The sequence below is a fragment of the Antechinus flavipes genome, chromosome 4 (assembly GCF_016432865.1).
Source record: "Antechinus flavipes isolate AdamAnt ecotype Samford, QLD, Australia chromosome 4, AdamAnt_v2, whole genome shotgun sequence".
Classification (NCBI taxonomy): Eukaryota; Metazoa; Chordata; class Mammalia; order Dasyuromorphia; family Dasyuridae; genus Antechinus; species Antechinus flavipes.
Window position 1 is genome coordinate 236,162,395 of NC_067401.1, and position 21,372 is coordinate 236,183,766.

Sequence of the window (21,372 nt, forward strand, 5' to 3'; positions counted from 1 at the left end):
AGGGGGAAATTTACAATAGATTATGATCAACTAACCAAATTCCAGAGTTCAAGAACATAGCCTTGCAGTCTAAGATGCCTGGGTTCTCAGACAACTTCTAACACACGTGCTTTGTGGACCTAGAAATAACATTCAACTTCTCAATGCCCCTGGGAAACTCTAAGACTACGATTTGCAGAATTATTACAGATCTACATTGGTATAGTAAGTCTCCATACTTGAAGTTCTAATAAACACCTACATGTGACCAAAATGAACTTTTTAATGTTATAGAGATAGCATCCAAGTTTCAAGATATAGAACAAGATACTTAGAGTCAGAAGAAAAGAGTGGCCCTGTCACTTATTACTTCTGCAGCTTTGGAGAAGTGACTTAATCACTCTGGTCCTCAGTTTCCTCACCTACAAAATGAAAGGTACCCAGACCTCTTCCAATTTGAGATTATGCTTCTACATATATCTGATGTATCTATCTACAGAATATCTACATATTCTGATGCTCATCGTATCACATTGATCTCTGATGTTACTGCTTCCTCTGTTTTCTTATTTGGATATTATCTATTTAAATGGAAAGAACTATTGATCAAAGTTGAATAGTTATCTGTAAAACATTTTTATAACTTCAGAGGAGGGAAATAGTGTTAGTAATTATATTTGCATTAATAGAATGATAACATATAAAATGAAAGTAATAGTTTTCACAAGAATTATTTTTTTACTTCTATATGACATTCATCATATGACATTTAATGTCATTAGCAGAATTAGACTCTTATACAAATAAGTTTAAAGATGGATAAAAGTTACATGATTTGCCTATTTTTTAAAATTTATTTGTTTGTTTTGCTGAGGCAACTGGGGGCAAGTGACAGCTAGGAAGGATTAAGTATCTGAGACCAGATTTGAATTCAGGTCCTCCTGACTTCAGAGCTGGTACTCTATCCACTGCCCCACCTAGCTGCCCCCATTTTATTTATTTTTTTACAGATTGAATAAAAATGGGTTCAAGGTAAAAAGTGTATCTTAGAGCCAGTGTCATCTTATGTTTCTGGTATTTCTGGAAATAATTCTCTAGGTGAATAAAGTTAACAACCTTTCCCTCTCTGTTTGAAATAAACACAATGCATTTATATTTTCTCAATAGTCTTTTTCTTCTGACCCCAATCATTTCCCCTATTTTCCTGGAAGTTTCTAATCTCTACATCCTGTTTAAATAACCTATATCTCTTTGTCCTATGTTTGATAGAAGAGATCTTTGGAGATCACTTATTGCAGAGGAAAAAGTATGTTTGCTTTCTATCCCAATGTGTCCCTTTTGTTAAATTATTTTTAGCCATACTACATTTAATAAGAACTCTTTCTCTTAATTCATTACCAGAACTGTGCTTGCTGTCAGTCCAAGGATACGGCTCTAAAAATACCACTTTTAAGACAGGAAGTAGGAAAAGACTTCTTTCTTATCTTATTTTTTTTTTTAACAATTTCCAGAAAAATATAGGTAAGTCTTTTCTCCTAGCTGATCAGTACATCGTGGGGCATTTCCCAATTCGCAAACAGTAGCTTCATTTTTACTTTAATATATTTGAAGCCATAATTAAAGTAAAACACTTTGTATTACATCTATGCTTCCAAGTTGGGGTGGCTATTTGCCATTGATCTTTAGGAACTTCTATTTTTATGTCTTGTTTTATAATAATGAACAGTTTGCCAGTTTCTCTACCCTTATGTGAGTCAGTTTGGCTCAGTGTACAAAGAACTGGACTCAGATCCAGGAAGACCTAGTTTCCAGACCCACCTCTGATATACACTGGCCAAGGAAGACAATTAACCTCTTAAGTGCTTTGAGCAAATCTAATAATCATTATTACAACAAAGGTAACAAATTGCATTAGTAGAGGAAGGATTTTCATAGATAATTCTCTCTATAAATAAAATTAAATGTCCAATTCCTGTTCCTAACCATTATTACATATGTCAGTCTTATGTAGTATCAGTGAGTTGAGGGATATATACCCTTTTATCAAGGTAAAGAAAGTCCTTATTCTATTTTTTTTGGGGGGGGGGCTTTACTTTTTATTACTTTTCATCAGGCCTCCAGTATCTGCTTTAACTGATAAAAGTGAAATGGGCTTTCAATTTTGAGTTTCTCAGGTGGCCTCAAAGTATTCATGATGAAAATAAACTACAGCTTTATTTTAGTTCCTTTTCAAAAGATGCTGACTGGCTTATTGTCTGGAGGCAGATTTATTTATTTATTTTTGTTCCAAATTGGTTAATGAAGATCTAGAAATAGAAATAAATATTTGACTTTACGCCTTTTCTTTTTCACTGTTTTCACCAGCATAATTGCACATTTGCTTCTGAGAAGTAAAAGGAAGGCATGTAAAACTCATTTGGAAAGGATACATTATAACCTCTATCATACTGCTTGGTGTTTTGATATCTGTAAAGAAGAGAGGGAGAGTAAGACAAAATCTTACAAAAAATGAATGCTGGGGAATCTAGGTGGTCCACTGGATAGAGCACCAGCCCTGAAGTCAGCGGGACCCGAGTTCAATTGTGACTTCAGACATTTAACATTTCCTAGCTGTGTGACCCTAGAGAAGTCAATTGCCTTATCAAAAAAAAAAAAAAAAAAAAGAATGCTAAAAACATGTATTTGGAAAAAATGAAAACAATATTGAGAAAAAAAAAAGAAAGCGTACATTACATTTTGAGAATCATAGGATCATGGATTTAGACCTTGAAAGGAACTTAGAGTCCACTTAATCTAACCCCTGCATTTTACAGATGAGGCATGTGAGGTCCAAAGAAGTTTAAAAATTTACCCAAGGTTACACAAGGTCACACAGGTGTTTTGTGTCAGAACTGAATTTCAAACAGAGATTATGTGACATAGTCTTATCTGTACAATTTTATTTCCCATGAAGAGATAATGTCTGCAAAAAACAGAGAAAATGGTGGTCTGCCCTGTAACTTCATAAGCCTAAACAAAACAGCTTAGAAGAAGCATATTAAAAATGATAGTCAAAATGGTATGATTTTTGTTAACTTTCAACATCTATATAAAGATTGGTTACACTGCATTTTTGACAGAAATGCAGTTCAAGAACTTTTGTGTATGTCTGAGCATTTCCTTTCCTTTTCTCCTATATCCAACTGTATAGAAACTGAATTATACATTCTTTTTAAATACTTTTTTTATACAATATACAACTTAGCAGGGGAACCCTTAATTAACATTCTACTCTAGGGTAGTTTGAAAAACAAAGAAAGTATCTTTGTTTAGATTGACTGTCTGCAATAATATGAGATCCTGTTGTCTTTTTTCCAATTGTGAGTGGTCTGTAGAGAGCAATGGGACATGAAGGCCAAATGAGAAATGGTTCCATGTCTCCATTTCTTCTCAGTCAAGACTTCTCCCTAATGCCAGTTTCATTATTTACTTCTATTTACCTTTCTACAACATAAGATAAACATATATCTAAATTTAATTACAAAATCACACACATTCATATAAAAATATGAAAATAATTAGATATAATTTGGGTATTATTTATTTTTTGAGACAGCAAACACCTATTTTTCCATTAGTGAAGGTAATAAGCTGTTTACTAACAGTGCTACTTGAAAAAGAGCACTTTCTATTATTCAAATGATTTAATGCTTTTATTTTTTTATCTTAAAATCTGTATGAATGTGAAAACATTTAAAACTATTCCTATCCAATTTTAAACATTTCTACAATAATACTTTAGTAACCAATAAGAGTTGGTTTCACTAATTCCTTCTTTTTTCCCCCAACCATTTCATTTTCTGAAATTATAGTTTCACATCATTATTTTCTTTTCCCTGTCTTTAAAAAATCAGTGCAGAGTCTCTTCTCTTGTCCACAATTTCTTTTTACTGTCTTGATCACACACAGACACACAGACACACACACACACACACACACACACACACACACACAGAGAAAATGATCACAGACTCTGACATGAAATTTCAATAAAATGTAATTAAAGTAAATGAGAATTTTTATAGAAAATGAAAATGCATCTTAGCAGAAAAAAAATACTTAAGATTATTAGGCTGACACAACCAAACAAATCACTATCATAATAGCGAGAATGTTACCTCTGGTGACATTTTTAGAAAAACACATGAATACAGCTGAAGCAAATTTAGCACATATTTAGTGTTGTCTCAATACCCAAATACTCTGTTTAAAAATCTCCTTTTCAATGAAACTGAACATCCCATTCCTCAGACATGAGGTGACACACCTATAACCAACAGTGGAGCCATCACCACAGGCTAGACCTTGTCTGTTTCAAAAAGGCTTCATACATGCAAAAATGATGACCAGAATGGTCTTCTCCAAAAATGCTCCCTAAACTGAAACCATTAAGAAATGAAATGGACAGACATGAGATAGACAGCTCAGACCCAGATTATTTAATGTAAAGCGTTCTTTAATAGCTGGCTGGCCAGAACTAACCTCTACTAGACAGGCTAGAAGAGATCAGCCCCAAACCTTTAGTGAGGTACACTTTTAAGCAGGTTTGCCACATCCTGGTACAGCCTTGTGGTTACAGATTTCGGAAAGCACTGACACAATTTCTCATTTACAATGGGGATATGTCTGGATGGAAGTGAGCACACAACGGAACCTGTCAACATGTTTTGCAATGTTGTCTAGGGTCTCATGAACTGGGAGATGGGACCCAGTTTGGACATAACACTTCCCTTAATTTAGTTTGAGCAACATCTGCCTATAAGCCTGAGGCCCCTTGACCCAGCAATGAAGGGGCCAGTCTTTTGTCCATTTCAGAGGAAGTCCAAAAGAGAGCTGGAAAATAGCAATGAAATTGCTACCACATTACACATAAAAAAATTACTTGAATGGGTACCCTTAAATTCCTCAAACTGTTATCCTATCAATTAACATTTTTATACTTGAACAATTTATGCCATAAATTTATGCAATTATTGGCCAAATGCATTGCCTTCTGTTTCAGCAACATATTTCAAACAAATGTTCAAGTGGAAGTTTGAATATAAATTTTCTCAGAAGCTAACAATTTCTGTCATTTTCTTAATGCTTTGGGGGCAATTATATTTCCTTTTGTAACGTGTAAGAAACAAACACTGTTTCTTTAATGCTGTAACTTATGTTCCCATAAAGAATATAATCTTTAGATCTGCTTTGTGAAATTTCATGATCTATTTCCTTAAATACATAAAATTTTTATTGTGGTAATTTAGTCTGTGTTCTGCTTGTTTGTTTTCAAAATATTATATCTTTAGTGTCCAATTATTTATATTTTCCTTAAAAATGTTATGTATTTTCAATTTGGAAACCAAAAAAATAATGCTGTATGAGAAGTTTTCATAAAAGTATGACCATAGTTCAATAAAGGAAGGCCTAAGACCCTAAATTCAATGCAGCCCCATTTTAGGCTTCTCTAACAATCAGAAAGTGTTGTATTCATACTGAGGGGGGAAAAGACTATTAAATATTCACTGTGATTTTTGATTGATCAGTGCTGAAGGGATTTTTTCAGACAAATCACCTGGAATTCAGATTATATTTGCCAAATTGTAATAAATGAAATTATTTAATTTATTCTGACACACCATAAAATTTGTAGCAATCAATTGCTACAATTAAATTCAAATCTATATTTTAAAAAGAATATTGTTGATATACTTTCAATTCTCCAAAGCTTTATGTACAGATTTGATAACATCAAGGCAGAGACTTTATTTTGTTTGTCAGTATTTTAAAAAAATAAACAAATTATTGATCCGCTAAGTGGTGCAGTAGATGGAGCACCAGGCATAGAATCATGAGTTCAAATCCAGATATTTTCTAGCAATGTGACACTACGCAAGTCACTTAATCCCTGTTTATCTGTTCCCTTAACTGTAAAGTGGGTATAATAATATCTACCTCCTAAGTTTGCTGTGAGGATCAAATGAAATATCTGTAAAGTGCTTATTACAGTCCTGCACATAGTAATTATTTTATTATCATTGTTGTTATTGTTATCATCATCATCTTTTCTTTTACTCTCTGGATCGTCTTGAAATCTCTCCCTTCTTGATACACTGGAAAACAAAATGGACTTGGAACTAAATTACCCATGATATTTTAGGCAAGTCATTGAACTTCACTGGTCCTCAGTTTCCTCAGATCTGAAATGATGAATTGAGAGTTTTCAGATCATCCCGAAGGTCCATTTTAGCTTTATAACAGACTCCTAGATCTATGAGCTTTTCTCCCCTGTGTTGGAGAGGTACAATCTATACTCCTATAAGTAATGCTATTCACATTTTGGCTTTGATCTGTGTTCTCATTTACTGTCACTCTGTAATGCTGGAGAAACTGAGGCAGGAGATAGATTAGAGAGGTTTTTAAATATTTTATTAATGGAGAATATAATTGACTACTCAGGACTCTCGTCTCAAATTATCCAGTCAGACAGAGATAAAGATATACTGGGACCAAGGAATCCATGTTGGTCCTAGGGCTAGAGGAGACTATCATCCCAAAGAATCCAGCCTCCAGCATTCAGCATCCAGCATCCAGCCGCCAGCCTCCAACCATGAATGGAAGAACCCTAACTTTTTAAATACCTTTTCTCTAAGCAAAGGAAGGGGTGAGAAGGAAGGGAAAACTTATGTCAGGATAGAGAGGCCATAAATCCTAAAAACCCAGAGACAGGATGTCTGAATACACAGAAATAAAGATATCAGTGAGGTATCTTGGAATATTTCAGAGGGATATTGTAAATTCTTGAGGACAGAAAAGAGTCAGGAGATCTACTCTCTTGTTTATCTTGCTAACAATTTATAACCTTAGAGCAAATAGTCCTCAGTATTAATGGATCAGAGGGGGAGTTTACTTAGGGGATTGAGACAGAACAGTTAAGGAAACTGAGACAAGGGAAATTCATATAGGGAAACTGAGTCAGGACAGTTAAAGAGAACTGTGGCATAACAACTCTTGCTTTACCACAAAATGATTCCTGATTATTTCTCTTATAACCTTCAAACATTCTGCTTTGCTTTGTTTTCTTCATTGTCTTCAAAACCAAACTCCCTTAACAAGAATGAATTATGGTATCCATCTTGTGACATAGAGATGAAGTGCTTAGGGAGGAATGAAATCTATTTTTTTGAACAGTGTGAGGATTTATTTACTGGACTATGAATATTTATTATAAAAGTTTAATTTTATTTTCCCCCCAATAAAGAATGGGAAGGGAAGAAGAGAAAATCTAGTTTTGTTACTTGAAAAAAAAAAACACTATATTTTTTAATGGCAACATAGCCTTTTCCCTTCTCTCAAGATGGCAAACAAAAAAAAAAAAATCCCAAAAGGTACCAAAGGAAAAGAAAATCAAAAAAAGGAAAAAGGAAAAGAAAAACAAAAAGAAAAATGCAGCCGAGAAGATGGTGAAAAAACCTTCAAAGCATTGTATTCAGTAGTTCTGACCTGAGGGAGTGGTAAATACTCCAGGTCTGCCAAGTATTCCCCGTGAGCTATGTACAAGTGGGAATAAGCTGCACCAAAAACCTGGATTGAAAGGAAAAAGAGAGAGAGGGTACCTGCTACTAAAACCAGTTGGCAGTCATAAGAATAGAGGAACCCGTGGTAAAGATTTGCAAAATGCTTAGGTATTACCCTAATGAAGATGTGCCTAGAAAGCTGCTAAATCATGGCCAAAAGCTCTTCAGTCAGCATGTGAGGACACTTCCATCTAGCATCTCCTTGGGCACTATTCTGATCATGCTCACTGGCTGCCACAGGGACAAGCAAGTGGTTTTCCTGAAGCAGCTGGCTAGTGGCTTGCTACTCGTGGCTGGACCTCTGACCATCAACTGTGAGAAGAACCCATCAGAAATTTGTCATTAACACCTCCACCAAGGTTAATCTTTCTAGTGTAAAAATTCCAAATCATCTTACTGATGCCTATTTCAAGAAGAAGAGGCTTTGCAAACCTCAACACCAAGAAGGAGATATTTTTGACACAGAAAAAGAGAAATATGAGATTACTGAGCAGCTCAAGGCTGATCAGAAAGTAGTAGACTCTCAGATCCTGCCAAAATCAAGAAAATTCCTCAGCTCCATGGCTACCTGCAGTCTGTATTTTCTCTCTCTAATGGAGTTTATCCTCACAAACTGGTGTTTTAAAAGCCTTGCAGAGAATTCTTATTAAAATATTTTGAATAACTAAAAAAAAAATTCAACATAAGAATGGCATAATGGAAAAAACACAGGGCCAAGAGTTAAGGAGTCTAGGAATCCTACCTCAGTTTTCCTATTATCCCACTACATGAATATTGATACACTAAACTCTCTGGTGTTCAGTTTCATTTTCTGCAAAATGAGGAATTTGGACTAGATGAACTCTTATTTTTTTACTCTTAATCTACAGTCCTTAAAATGTGTCCTTCAAGATCTTGTCCAGTAATCATGAGCTCTACTTAACAACCTATGTTATCTTTAATCATCTTTTATTTTATTCTAAAAGTCTATATTATCTAAAAGCCATATATATTTCAGAGATGGGGCTTTGGGTACATTTTGAAAATCCCAAGCATTATAAGATCTGTGAACTAGAATCCTTTTGTTTCTGGCTAAGCAGAAACTTAGATACTAATGCTAATAATATTCTAAAAAGGAATTGAAATTGACATAAATTAATATTTATTATTTTTAATGAAAGTATTGCAAAATAGATAGAGTATCAGCAGTTTAGTTAAGAAAACTTAATCACAAACACCTCAATAACTTTGCTAAGAAAACCCCAAACACAATATTTTAGTGTTTTGTTGGTAGATTAAAGCTTTTGCTCCCATCTTTTATTGGTGTTTCCCTTGAAGTGAGTATTGGATAATGTTCACAAATTGGTGGGATAGATTTTTAAGTTTATTATTTGGGGGCAATCTATATTTTTCCCTTTTTCTCAAAGCAAAGACTGGATTTTAGAGTCCAAGATTCTAGATCCAACCTTGAACAAATCATATAATCTCTTTGCATCTATACATTTCTGTATCTATAAATTGAAAGGGCTGAATTAAATAATCTTGGAGGTCCTTTCTAGTTCTAAATTTTAAATTCTATGATCTATCTCCAAACAATTAGTTTTACTTGGTTATAAAATGTATTTGGCAACTAGAGTTATTTCTCATAAGAATAGTATATGTACCTATATTAATCAAGAAGCATTTATTAAGCACCTACTGTAGAACAGGCATTACACTAAATGCTTAGGTTTTAAAGAGAGACAAACAGAAAGCTTTTGAAAATCCCTGCTTTTAAAAAACTCACAACCTAATGGGGGAGAACAATATATAAATAAGTATGTACAAATAGAACAGATACAGAATAAATTGGGGATAATCCATAGAGGGAAGATCCTAAGAAGAGGTTCATGCTTATTAGCTTGTTAGCATTCAGAAATTATCTCCTGGTTTTTAATTACAATATCTTAGCTTCAAACATGAAAAATAAAATTCTTAAATACCCCTGAATTATTCAATGATTATATATATAATTTTTTTGGTTTAAACAGATTTATTTGATCTTCACAAAAACCACACAATGCAGAATTTATTATCCACATTTTACAGATTCAGAAACTGAGACTCTGAAAGTCTGGCCAGAGGTACAGAGCTAGTTAGAATCAAAGTCTCTCTAATCAAAACTCACAACTCTATCCATTACACCATACTCCTTCTAATAAGGACTTAAATGGCTAAATATTATTAAAACTTTATAAATTGATTTATTTTTAAAATTAAATCTTTTTATTTACAAAACATATGCATGGGTAATTTTTCAACACTGACCCTTGCAGAATCTTCTGTTCCAAATTTTCCTCTCCTTCCCCCTACTTCATCCCCTAGATGGCAGGTATATAATATAATTTTAAATAGACAAGTAAATAGTGTATTACCTTGCTTGCTGCTTAACATTGTTTCATATTGTTTGGTTCAATATCTGGTAGCACGAGAGCACATCTTAAACAAAAGGGTAAATTTTACTTACCCATAGTAGGTAAACCTTCCTACATTTACAAAACTGTTTTGTTTTTTTCTTTCCTGTTTTCTTTTTTTTTCCGCCCCAATCCTCTTGAATAGAAATTTCTTTCCCTAATATTAAGAATATCTCTGAAAATTCTAACCTGAGAAGGAACTTAAATGAAGTGCAGCAGGAAGTAAGTGATTTTTTCGAGCAGACACCTATAAAATAGAATTTCAATTCAGTTTAAAAATCTTCTTCCCTACAAAGGATGTTTAATAGTTAATAATTGAATTAAGATAAAAAATTTATTGAGCACTTACTATGGTGGGAGATTGTTTGATACTCTATTTTGCTACATATAATATATATGATTTATGGAAATATATTCTTTATAATCATAGATATTTTATATCTATTTTATATAGAGAATGAATATTCTTTACATAATGAATATGTCTTATTTTTAAAATTGAATTTGTTAATGGAGATAGCAGGGAAAAATTTTTTTAGACTTTGCTAAATCTAGTCTTTCTCACACAGGAAAATTTTCATGAAAAGATACAAAAGTCTAATCTAGCATTATACAAAAGTCTAATCTAGCATTATAAAATGCTATGTAAAGGTAGTTTCTTTGGTACATTTTATTATTAATTCATATTAGAAGTAGACTCATGAGCTATTTAGGCAGAAAAATCAGGACATTCATCTACACTCAGACAGAGGACTGTGGCAACTGAGTGTGGATCACAACATAGCATTTTCACTCTTTTTTTTGTTCTTTGATTGTATTTTATTTTCTTTCTCATTTTTTTCCTTTTTCATCTTTTTTTCTTGTGTAGCAAGATAATTGTATATATATGTGTGTGTGTGTGTGTGTGTGTGCACGTGTATATATATATATGCATATATTTTTTACCATGTCTAACTATATTGGATTACTTGCCATCTAGAGGAGGGCATTGGGGGAAGGTGGGGAATCAAGGCTGAAAAATTATCCATGCATATGTTTTGAAAAAAAAAAAATCAGGGCATTTACAAAAGACAAGGCATTTACAAGTATACTTTTTTTTTTAAAAATCACTTTTGTGAAAAATAAAAAAGAAATTAGTATGAATTGCTTAAAAGTCCTTGCTTCATTTTCTCTATGTTCAGTGAGTATGCAAATCAAAGAAAAGTAGTAAAGGAAATCCGAATAAGCAAAGAAGCTAAAATATTTAAATGAAATCCCCTTTTTGAAATTTTACATACTTAAAAATATGAGAAAAAATGTTTGGGCAAATTGATCTTGAACATGGTGTTTTTATGTAACAATTGTTTTTGTCATCATCACTGTAGATATATGAATGGGGATGGGGAAGAATAGAGGGAAGAAGCCTGGTCATCTCTTTATAGAGAATGTGGGCTGAAAAGGCCCTGACAACATCCAAAATGTTTTCCTAGGCCCCAAGGAAATTCAGGATGCTATACATCTGAGTCTAGAAATTGATGCCTGGAAAAAAAAAAAAGAAAAAAATTGATGAGTTATAAATAATGTCTAACTTTCTGTTCTCAACACTAATGGGGTGTTTCCCAAACTCCCAGATTATTTAAATACTTGCTCACTATAATGCATAATTAAAAAGTAACATCCTGAATCAGAACTCTTTCAATTACATGTAACTACTCACCTGTCTGCTTACCTAGTTTGAGTAAACTCCAGGGACAGGAAATCATAGTATTTTGCCTCTTCTTTTTGTGCGTGTTATTTTCAGCTGAAAGAACTGGCATGTACTAGGAAAGATCATTTTCCTTTCCATCTCTTTATAGGTCCTAGAAATGCTCTTTAAAGTTCTCCAAGGGCTGAAATATTTTCTAAAGAAAGTGATGTTGAAAAATTAGCGAAAAGCATATCCTCCTCTCTGGTATTATAGTCTCTTTTTGCCATGTTTCTCTGTTATGTGGAAAAGAATGGTTAAGAGTTGTCCCTCAATGTCTTAAAAGAGCTAGGATAAAGTAGTGAATACATTGTATGCTGTATTTAACAAAGGAGGATATAGACTTTCTGATATAGACTTTCAGGGTATAGACTTCTGATACTTTTTCTCTGTGTGACCCTAAATTGAATAATGATGGCATTTATGTGGTCATTGAATAATGGTGGCATTTATATGGCATTTTAAGGTTTGCAATGTACTTTACAAATATTATTTCATTTGATCCTCACAACCCTAGGAAGTAAATGTTATTGTATTTCCCATTTTACATATGAGAAAACTGTGACAGGTACAGGTTAAATTTCTTGTCTACAGTCTCAGAGCTACTAAATGTCTGAGATTGGATTTAGAAAATCAAAACTTGGATCTTCTTGACTTTAGGTGCAGTACTTTATTCTCTGTGTCACTCAGTTGATTTTCTGAGCATCCATCTCTATATCTGTAAAATGAGGGCAATAATGGAGTTTATTATTAAGATCTCATTGTTAAAGAGATAATATTAAATACTGGGAAGCATAAAACATTATATATAAATGTAGGCTATTGTTGTTGTTGCTGCTGCTGTTGCCATAACACATAAGCACATAAGTACAGTAGACAGAGCACTGAATGTGGAGTCAGGAAGACCCCAGTTCAGATCTGATTTTAACTTCAGGCTCAGATTTACTGCCTGAATTACTTGAGAAAGTTACTTAACCCATGTCTGCCTTATTTTTATCATCTGTAAAATGGAGATAATGATAATACATAGCTCCTAGAGTTGTGAGGATTAAATAAGATAATATTTGTAAAGCTTTTTGTAAACCACAAAACACTATATAAATTGTTTTCAAAATCGTCTTTGTTGCTGCTCCTATTGATATTTTTGCCGCACTTTTGACAAAAAGATAGTGGGGAAAGTATCCTGACAGCACTTTTCCTATACTAGCAATCCCTCCTCCTCCCCCCCCCCAAAAAAAATAAATAAAGTGAGCATTCTCTTTGCCAAAAGCAGGGAAGCTAATAAATTCTTGGCTTGCCTTAATGGTAAATGCGTCCTTCAAAAAACTGAAGAATCAATGAGGGGAAACTTATTTTGGACTTGATTCACATGAACAAAAAGGCACTGGTTGATGATGCAGAAATGATGGGAACCTTGCAGGAATGAGAGCTCTATCAGAAGTTGTGATAGGGGAAAGGAAATATGCGAAGAGTTTGAAATACATCCCTAAGATATGGTGATCAGAAAATTTTATTGGTTCATTCAGAGACCTAGTCAGGAACCTTATTACATAGAGGACCTCAAATAAAACACTTATCCTACCTAGACCTCAGTTTGCTAGACTGTAAAATTAGAGATTCTAATTAACTAGCTCTAAATCTATGACATTCCTATCTTATATGCTTTTTTGCTTACCATAAAGCATATAGATTATATAATTAGGACAACAAACAAAAGTAGGTTTTCAATATACACATTTGGAATTAGCATCTTTGGTCTATAGAATCCCATTGTTTTTGTTCCCTGGAATGTTTTTTTGTAGGTACAAGACACTGCATTTATTTTCTTTAACTGAAGATTTATTTTATTTCTATGTCATATTGTTTGATATGTAATAACAATAGCAAGCATTTATGTAGTGATTTAAGATTTGCAAAAATGGTTTTATATAATAACTAGAGTTAACATTTATATGTTGCTTTATGGTTTACAAACTCCAATAATAATTATAACAATTATAATAACTGGCATTTATATAGAACTTTAAATTTGCAAAGACATTTCCATATATTAACTCATTTAATTCTCATAACAATTTTGTGAATTAGATAATATTTTAGAGATTTTAGAGATGAGGAAACTGAATCTCAAAGATATTAAGTGATTTGTTCAGAACCACATATTTGATAAGTATTTAAGACAGAAGTTGAACTGAGCTTTTCCTAACTTAGGGTCCAATACTATACAATAAAGAGCTTCTGTGTCACTTAGCCAAGGCTATTGCTTCCAGTATACCCTTCCTCTGAGTATATTTACTTGCTGTTAAACAATAATAGCAATGCAACTAGATGGCATAGCTCATAGAGTGCCAGGCCTGGAAACAAGAAGACTCATCTTTCTGAATTCAAATCTAAACTCAGATAGCGCTGTGACCTTAGGCAAGTCATTTGCCCTTGTTTGCTTCCATTTTCTCATTTACAAAATGAGCTAGGATGAAAAAGGCAAATCACTCCACTATTTCCACTCTAATCTTCCAAGAAAACACCAAATGAGTTCAGACAGAATTGGATGTGGTCAGAACAATTGTACATAGTGCAATTTTCTTTAAAAACATCAAAAGCATCAATGTGGAAAGGTTTTTTGCTTTTAAAGAGACAGAATTTCTAATGAGGTTTCATAGTCTTTAATTATTTTTTCTTAATTACTTTTGCTTAAATTTTCTATTATTTTCAAATGCATCTTATGATTTGATTTTTTTTTACAGCTAGATTTTGTACAGTTAGCTTTTTTTATGTGTCATAAATCTTGTTGTCAGCCTGGTGAAGTTATAGAAGTCTTTCCCCAAAAACCATATTTTGAAGCATAAAATAAAATCCTTAGAATTTTGAAACAAGTTTTATTGAATAAAATACAGTAATAATTTTTTTAAAAAATATTTAACAGATTCTAAATTAAGAACCTGTGAAATAGAGCCCCTTTGATGAAAAAATAAGTTAAAGGAATGCACAGGGCAGCTTCACCAACTTATATAATCATATGTGTCACAATCAAAACTTAATAGTTACTATGTATCATTTAAATAGATTTATTTTAAGTTTGCATGGGATAAATGGGATATTTTATCCCATATTATCTTTATAATATTGCTTGGAGTTTGTTATTTGTCCATTTTTGAAGAGGACTATGACTCCAGGAAGAGGATACCATGACATGCAAGTGAATTGGTTTTAAGTGAAGGAGAGCTGTACAAAGTCACCTGCTCACTTTTATCCTCCACAGACATGCTAGGAGGGAGATACTATTATTATCTCCATTTCAGAGATGAAGAAACTCAAGCAGAAGTTAAGTAAATTGTGCAGGGTGATTCAGGTCTCCCTGAGCTCAGGTCTAATGTTCTATCTACTATGCCTCCTAAATTCTTTAACAAAGGCCTTCCTGTCTCTAAAACAAGTTTATCATATATTGCACTTTTTGTTTCAAGAACATTGAATTGCATACTTTTGTTTCAAGAACGTCTTTATACTAAAAGTTTACAGGTTTACATTTATTTAATGCCACAAAATGGATGGTGCAATTTAAGGTATTCATGTGACTACCTTGCAGGAAGTGAAGGTTTCTCTGTAATCTTGGTAGATATGGAAATGTAGCACATGTCACAGTGGTACATTGATTCACTTAATCTATTATAGCAATTGATTTTTATCTCAGATAACCTTGTATAACTAAATAATCATTTTACTCTGGTAATTTCTATCAAAAGAAAAAGAGAAAGATTGAGTGGAATGAAGAGGCCTTATCTTTGAGTTCCCTTGATGGCAAATATAAGTACAGAAGAATGGGCTCTCATATTTTAAATATGTGATCTTGCTTCTTGAACATTTAGATATTTGTGTGTGTGTGTGTGTGTGTGTGTGTGTATGTTTTTTAAGATTAAATATTTAAACTAAAGCCTAAGGAAAAAAATAGGACTATTGACTAGAATGACAAATGAAAGTCAAATATTTTATCAGGTGGTAAAATGTCATCAGTTCTATCTGTACTTTTATACTAGTTCCTTTTTAGTCCTATTTTTAGTCCTCTTTAAGCTAGTTAATTAATTGTCTGTTAACCTCTGTTGCAATAACACAAGGAATTTACTAAACAGCTTCACTGTCCTGAGTAGGATACAAAGTAATATGATCCCTGTACTCAGGGAGTTTTATAGGGCCGTTATTCATATCATGTGTATTCTACTAAAAAACAGGAGAAAAAAGAATTGTTTTGGCTTTACTTCTAGGGTAATAATGTTAGTGAGTAGCAACCAGCAGGCTCAATATCTCTTTTTTTGATATCATGGGGTTTTTCTTGGCTCTATTTCTCTGTTTCTGTGTCTTTCTCTTTTTCTCTCTACTTTTTTCTCTTTCTGATCTTGTCTATCTCTCTCTATGTATCTCTTTCTGTTTAGTCTAATCATTCTGATTTAATCTATTTCTATGTCTCTGTCTATATCTATGTGTGTCCCTATCTATGTGTCTCTCTCAGTCTCTGTGTCTTTCTCTGCATCTTTCCTATATATCTGTCTATCTTTGGTCCTCCTTTTATTTCTGTCAATATCTCTGTATGTCTCTATTTCTATTTCTGTCTCTATGTATCTCTGATGAACACACACACACACACACACACACACACACACACACAAAACATTGGGGGGGGGGAGGTTCAATATGAGATTCTTTAAGACTTTTAATAAAAATGATGATTTAATATGTCTTCAATCCAGTCAATGGGAAAGTATTGAAATTGCCAAGGGAAAGTATGGCTAGTTTTCTCCCCAAGGTTTATCCATGATGAATCACATGTTTTTATTACAGAAAATTTAGATCTGCTGTTATAATGAAAATATGAAAAAGTATATCCAGAATAATTCTCATAGCTGTGAAAATGTGCTTATTTGTTCAGGGACACAGCATCCTTTGAGGCTTCTTCCAAACATTGTAATTTTCTTTGAGAAGTTTCAGTACTATTATTTTTTTGGAGAAAAGTTGCCCCATCACCAAAACTGCAGCAATTGATTCTAATGCAAGAATTATTGCCATAGTCCAGTGATTTAATGTAGAATGTACAAAGCTCTTTATGCATATGTCCCACCATCTGAAGAAGCCACATATTTACTTCCAGATGTAGTATAAGGCATAGGTTTTAATTCAGCAAACCCTCTAACTTTGGAATTCATATAATTTAGATATTTCCTATTTCCCTAAAGACCACTTAAGCCCAGTACAGAGGTTTTTGCTATAGAAAAGGTAGAAAAGGGTTGTCATCTTTCATGTATTTTTTTTTCTCTCTAAGCATTTCAAATTGAATGCAGAATCATCAGTTAGCCTTTTGTCCAAATATTTTTGACTAATCATATACTGTTTTAAGTAATATTTTATACTTCATAATTAATGGCAGCCTACCCTAAAGTTTTACTGTGATGCCATATAAGGTATTGCCTCCACAAATGCATATTACAGCCTTTTCATGACTTCACATCCTCTGAGATTCACATCCACATCTTCGTATAAATCTTCTGAAGAGGCATTACTCAATACACTGCAGGTCTTCCCCTCTGATACTTGTGATGTCACAAGTACCAAAATACTACTGAAATGGTTTCTATTTTATCCTCATTCTTGCTACCAGATACATTCATTTCCTTTTCCAGGCAAACATTATTTTGTCTACAAAATGGTTGGCTATATAATATAGAAAATCTATAAACTTATTTAACACCTACTATGTTTAAGGCACTATGAGGTTAAACATACCTGAGTTCAAATCTAAGATCTGATATTTAATACTTCTGTGATGTTGGAAAACTTACTTCACACTATAGGTCTCAGTTTCCTCATATGTAAAATTAGGAGGTTGGTCTATGTGACTTCTAAGATTCCTTCTAGTTCTAAATCTAGGACCTCATGATCCTAGGTTAAAAGTGTCTCTGATATTTGACTGCTTACTAAAGTCTTTGCAATAAGATTATAGGTAGACAAATAATAGACAGGCAGATAGATAGATAAAGTGAATACTTATTAAATGGTTATTAGGTGTCCAGCACTGGGTATACAAATAGAAAATTATCCACTAGCCTGAGGGAGCAGGCTAATATGCCTGCTAATATGGTGATTTTGCATAAAGTCTAATATGGTGATATTGCATAAAGGACAACCAGAAAGACAAGAGTTGGTATATTGAAGAATGATATAAAAGTGTCCAGGAAGTAAGGTAGAGATATGGATCAGGGAAGATCTTTCCATTCAGAGCCCCGAGTGTTTCCAGGTTTAGACTCCAAGGTATTGATGATAGCTGTTGATCTGGAGTTGGAAGAAGCATTAGAGTCCAATTAGTCTAGTTTATACATCTAAGAAAATCTAGGCCCTAGGAGGTTGACTATCTCCCATAGTGGTCTTATGAAGTAATTATTAATACATCTGACAAAAAAGTTATCCTTTTTCATTTTTGTATTTTTCTTAATTAATTTGTAGCAAAATGCTGTCTTTTATGCAGTTTATGATTTAAGTATGTGTTAGTCTTTAGTAGTGTGAATGTTATATCATATGAGATAAATTTATGTGCTGCTAAAAATATTCAAGACCATATTTTCGTGAAAACTGTGAAACTACAATTTATTTCAGTTAAAACAACATAGTTGGTAAAGAAAGTATCCTCTTCTTTTGAAAGTTCTCTACCTTCCTTTGGCTAATGCATGAAAAAAGCTGGAGAATACTTCATACTTCAGGGAACATCAAATTTTGCCTTGCTTTTTAAATAATTGGGTAACAATAGGTGACTTTCATTTATCCTTCTCTCCCTGTAGACAATAGATATAATAAAGAGAAGAAATAAGTTCTCTTAAAGCCACTAGGATAATTGAAACTGGGGCCATGGGATTTCTAGGAAGAATGAATTATTTCCACTTTCTGGTTAAAGTGATGACTTCTGCAAGTACCATGGGGCTGAGTTAGTGGATCCTGAAGTATCTTGTGTATTTCCAGTAGCACTGAAAAAATTTTACTATTTTCTGACAAGTAAATTTGGTGTTTTAATAATGAAATATCTATCACCAAACATTCAATAAAATATTACTGTGTGCTAAATGCTAGGAATACAATTAAAAAGCAAAAATAATACATTGCCCTCAATGAGCTTCCATTCTAATAATAAAGCCTTAGCTCTAAACACTTTTTTGCATCCAAGAACAATAATTTGTGTCCATTGTCTATTAAGCAAATGATTAAAAATCATTTGGGATTCATGTATCCCAATACTTAGAGATAGAAGTATCCTTAGATGTCCTGGAGGCCAATTCTCTCATTTTGCCAATGAGGAAACAAAGTCTTGCCCAAAGTAATGTATGTAATAAGAAACAGTATCCACACCCAGTTCCTCTCTTCAAATGGAGTGATCGTGCTATTACCTAATATTATCTCTTAATGTCAAATTACAGCCTTGGAGTAAAATGTATCCTATGCTATAAACCCCAAATAATAGAGGCACAGGATGGAAAGCCTGAAAAATCTTTTAAGTTCTGTTTCATTAATATTATGCTTTAATACATAACCAATTTAATTTGGAAGTAAAAGCCAATTGTCAAGTCATACATTATAGTGCTAATATTGTTAACATCTTGCTTTTCCTCTTTTCTTGATTTAAATTACAATTTCCTTTAAAATGAAATCCACTTCTGAGATGCCTAATGGATTTTACTTTAATTTTTCTGTTGTGTTAGCTTTTATAACTTTCCTCCACTGTCTTTCCATTTAGCCCCTCTCTGGGACACTTAGAACAAAATCTTAATGAGGATCACAGTAAGGACCCATATAAAAATTAAGTGAAATGCATTATCATAACTGGAAATTGATTATAAAATACAATATTCAAGTGATCATCAGCATAATTGGCCTAAATTGTTTTTCTTACATTACCAAATAGATTATAAAAGGATTTTGATTAGGGAGGAGGATGTGGGTTCAAGTTTTGGCTTTGTCATTTACCACCTGTGTGATTTGGAGAAAATGCCTTCATTATTCTTTAGTTTCTTCATCTGTAAAATGAGGAGGCTGGACCAAGTGACCTCTCAGGTCTCTTCTATCTTTGAATCTATTGTCCTTTGACATATTAATTTTGTCAAGCCTGTCATTTTCTTCAAAGTAACCTGAATTTTCCTTGAAACTAATGGTTACCATGGCTTTTCAGTGTCAGATTTTTAAGGGAAATGATAAGACTGGTTTATATAAATCCTTTAGCTATAAAAAGAAAGTGCTAAAGTGGGTAAACAAATGTATCACAGTGACCATCTTATAGGATTTACAAAGTAGCTAAATCTGCAACTTCATCAATTTTTTTCTGTGCCTCTGTTATCTCATCCATAAAAAATGATTCCAGTGACTACACATCTGAAAAGATTATCATGAGAAGCTAAACTGAAATAAAGTCTGTGTAAAGTGCTATCAGATGTTAATTGATATGCTGTGATGGGTTCACCTAAACAAACAGATGACTTGATTTTCCTTTTATTAATATGTTTTATTGATACTTTGTCTTTGTATTGTAGCTATGGCAAAAAAAAAAAAAAATCCCTTCTAGATTGAGCGTTTCCTTATGACAAAGCAAAACAATTTAAGTAAAGACATTCAGCACAGTGACGACCTATGACAATCTAAATTCTATTCTGGTCTTGTAGTTTCCCACTGATAGTCTGACATTTCAAAACAGAAGTAATATTCAAAGTTTTCAAAAAAGAATGATAATATAGGGAGAAATAGATTTGTCTTTCTTCTGTGGATAGGCTTAACAAAACCACAAATACACACACACACACAGACATTCACCTCAAGTCCCATCAAGTTATTTTTTCAAATAGTTGTTTGCAAGAAACTAATATTTTCAAATTATTTTTCTCAAATGCCATTGTAGCTGCGTTGGTGATATTAACATTGTTAAGATTGTGCTAATCTGACCCAATCGTTCTATCCTCTAAGGTAATTTTTGTAGCATGTTTCAGACTAGAAAGACTAGGTCACTGACATGACTTGGCATATCACTAGAAAATATAAGAATAGATATGTGTAGGTATATGTATACATATATGTACACATTTATTATAATTTCTCTTCTTTGTGCAAATATACTTTAACAAATAATTACAAGAAGATATTACAATTTTACTTTGAAATATTTTTTTATTCATCCTACTCTATTTTCTTCCCATTAAGGATAAAAAAATTACATTGAGTCAGTATAAAATTTGATTCTTGGAAGTATTCTTAACTACAATTCATTTTAATATTTTTGTGCCTTGAGCTTTTATTTTTAAAAATGTAATAATTGTTACTCTAATGTGACTATGTTGAAATATGGCAAAAGACTCTATTGATTCTAGGATTTTTCTTCATAGTGGCTAGTATTCAGAAGCTTCCTGCAGCTTCTGTTTTAACAGACATCAATTTCCCAATGAAAGGAAGGAAAGGAATGGTCGACTGGGCAAGAAACTCAGAAGACAGGGTGGTTATTCCTAAAAATATCTTCACACCAATGTCATCAAGAGGTAAGGATAAATTAGATGAACATGTGACCAGTATCTGATTTTTTCCCAATGTTATCATATTATTAGAACTAAAGTATTTTCTGATAATAAGA

At 32.9% G+C, this 21,372-nt stretch overlaps 1 protein-coding gene and 1 pseudogene across 4 annotated transcripts in view; both read left to right on the forward strand.

The window, feature by feature from the left end:
* Positions 1-21,372, forward strand: part of ADGRB3 (adhesion G protein-coupled receptor B3) — an 882,558-nt gene that overhangs the window by 444,182 nt on the left and 417,004 nt on the right. For all 4 annotated transcript variants that reach the window (XM_051997212.1, XM_051997213.1, XM_051997210.1 and 1 more), the window contains one exon: positions 21,131-21,280. In XM_051997212.1, the coding sequence (XP_051853172.1) occupies positions 21,131-21,280 (150 nt within the window). The remainder of the gene's footprint in view (positions 1-21,130; positions 21,281-21,372) is intronic.
* Positions 5,146-8,253, forward strand: LOC127561893 (60S ribosomal protein L6-like; annotated as a pseudogene).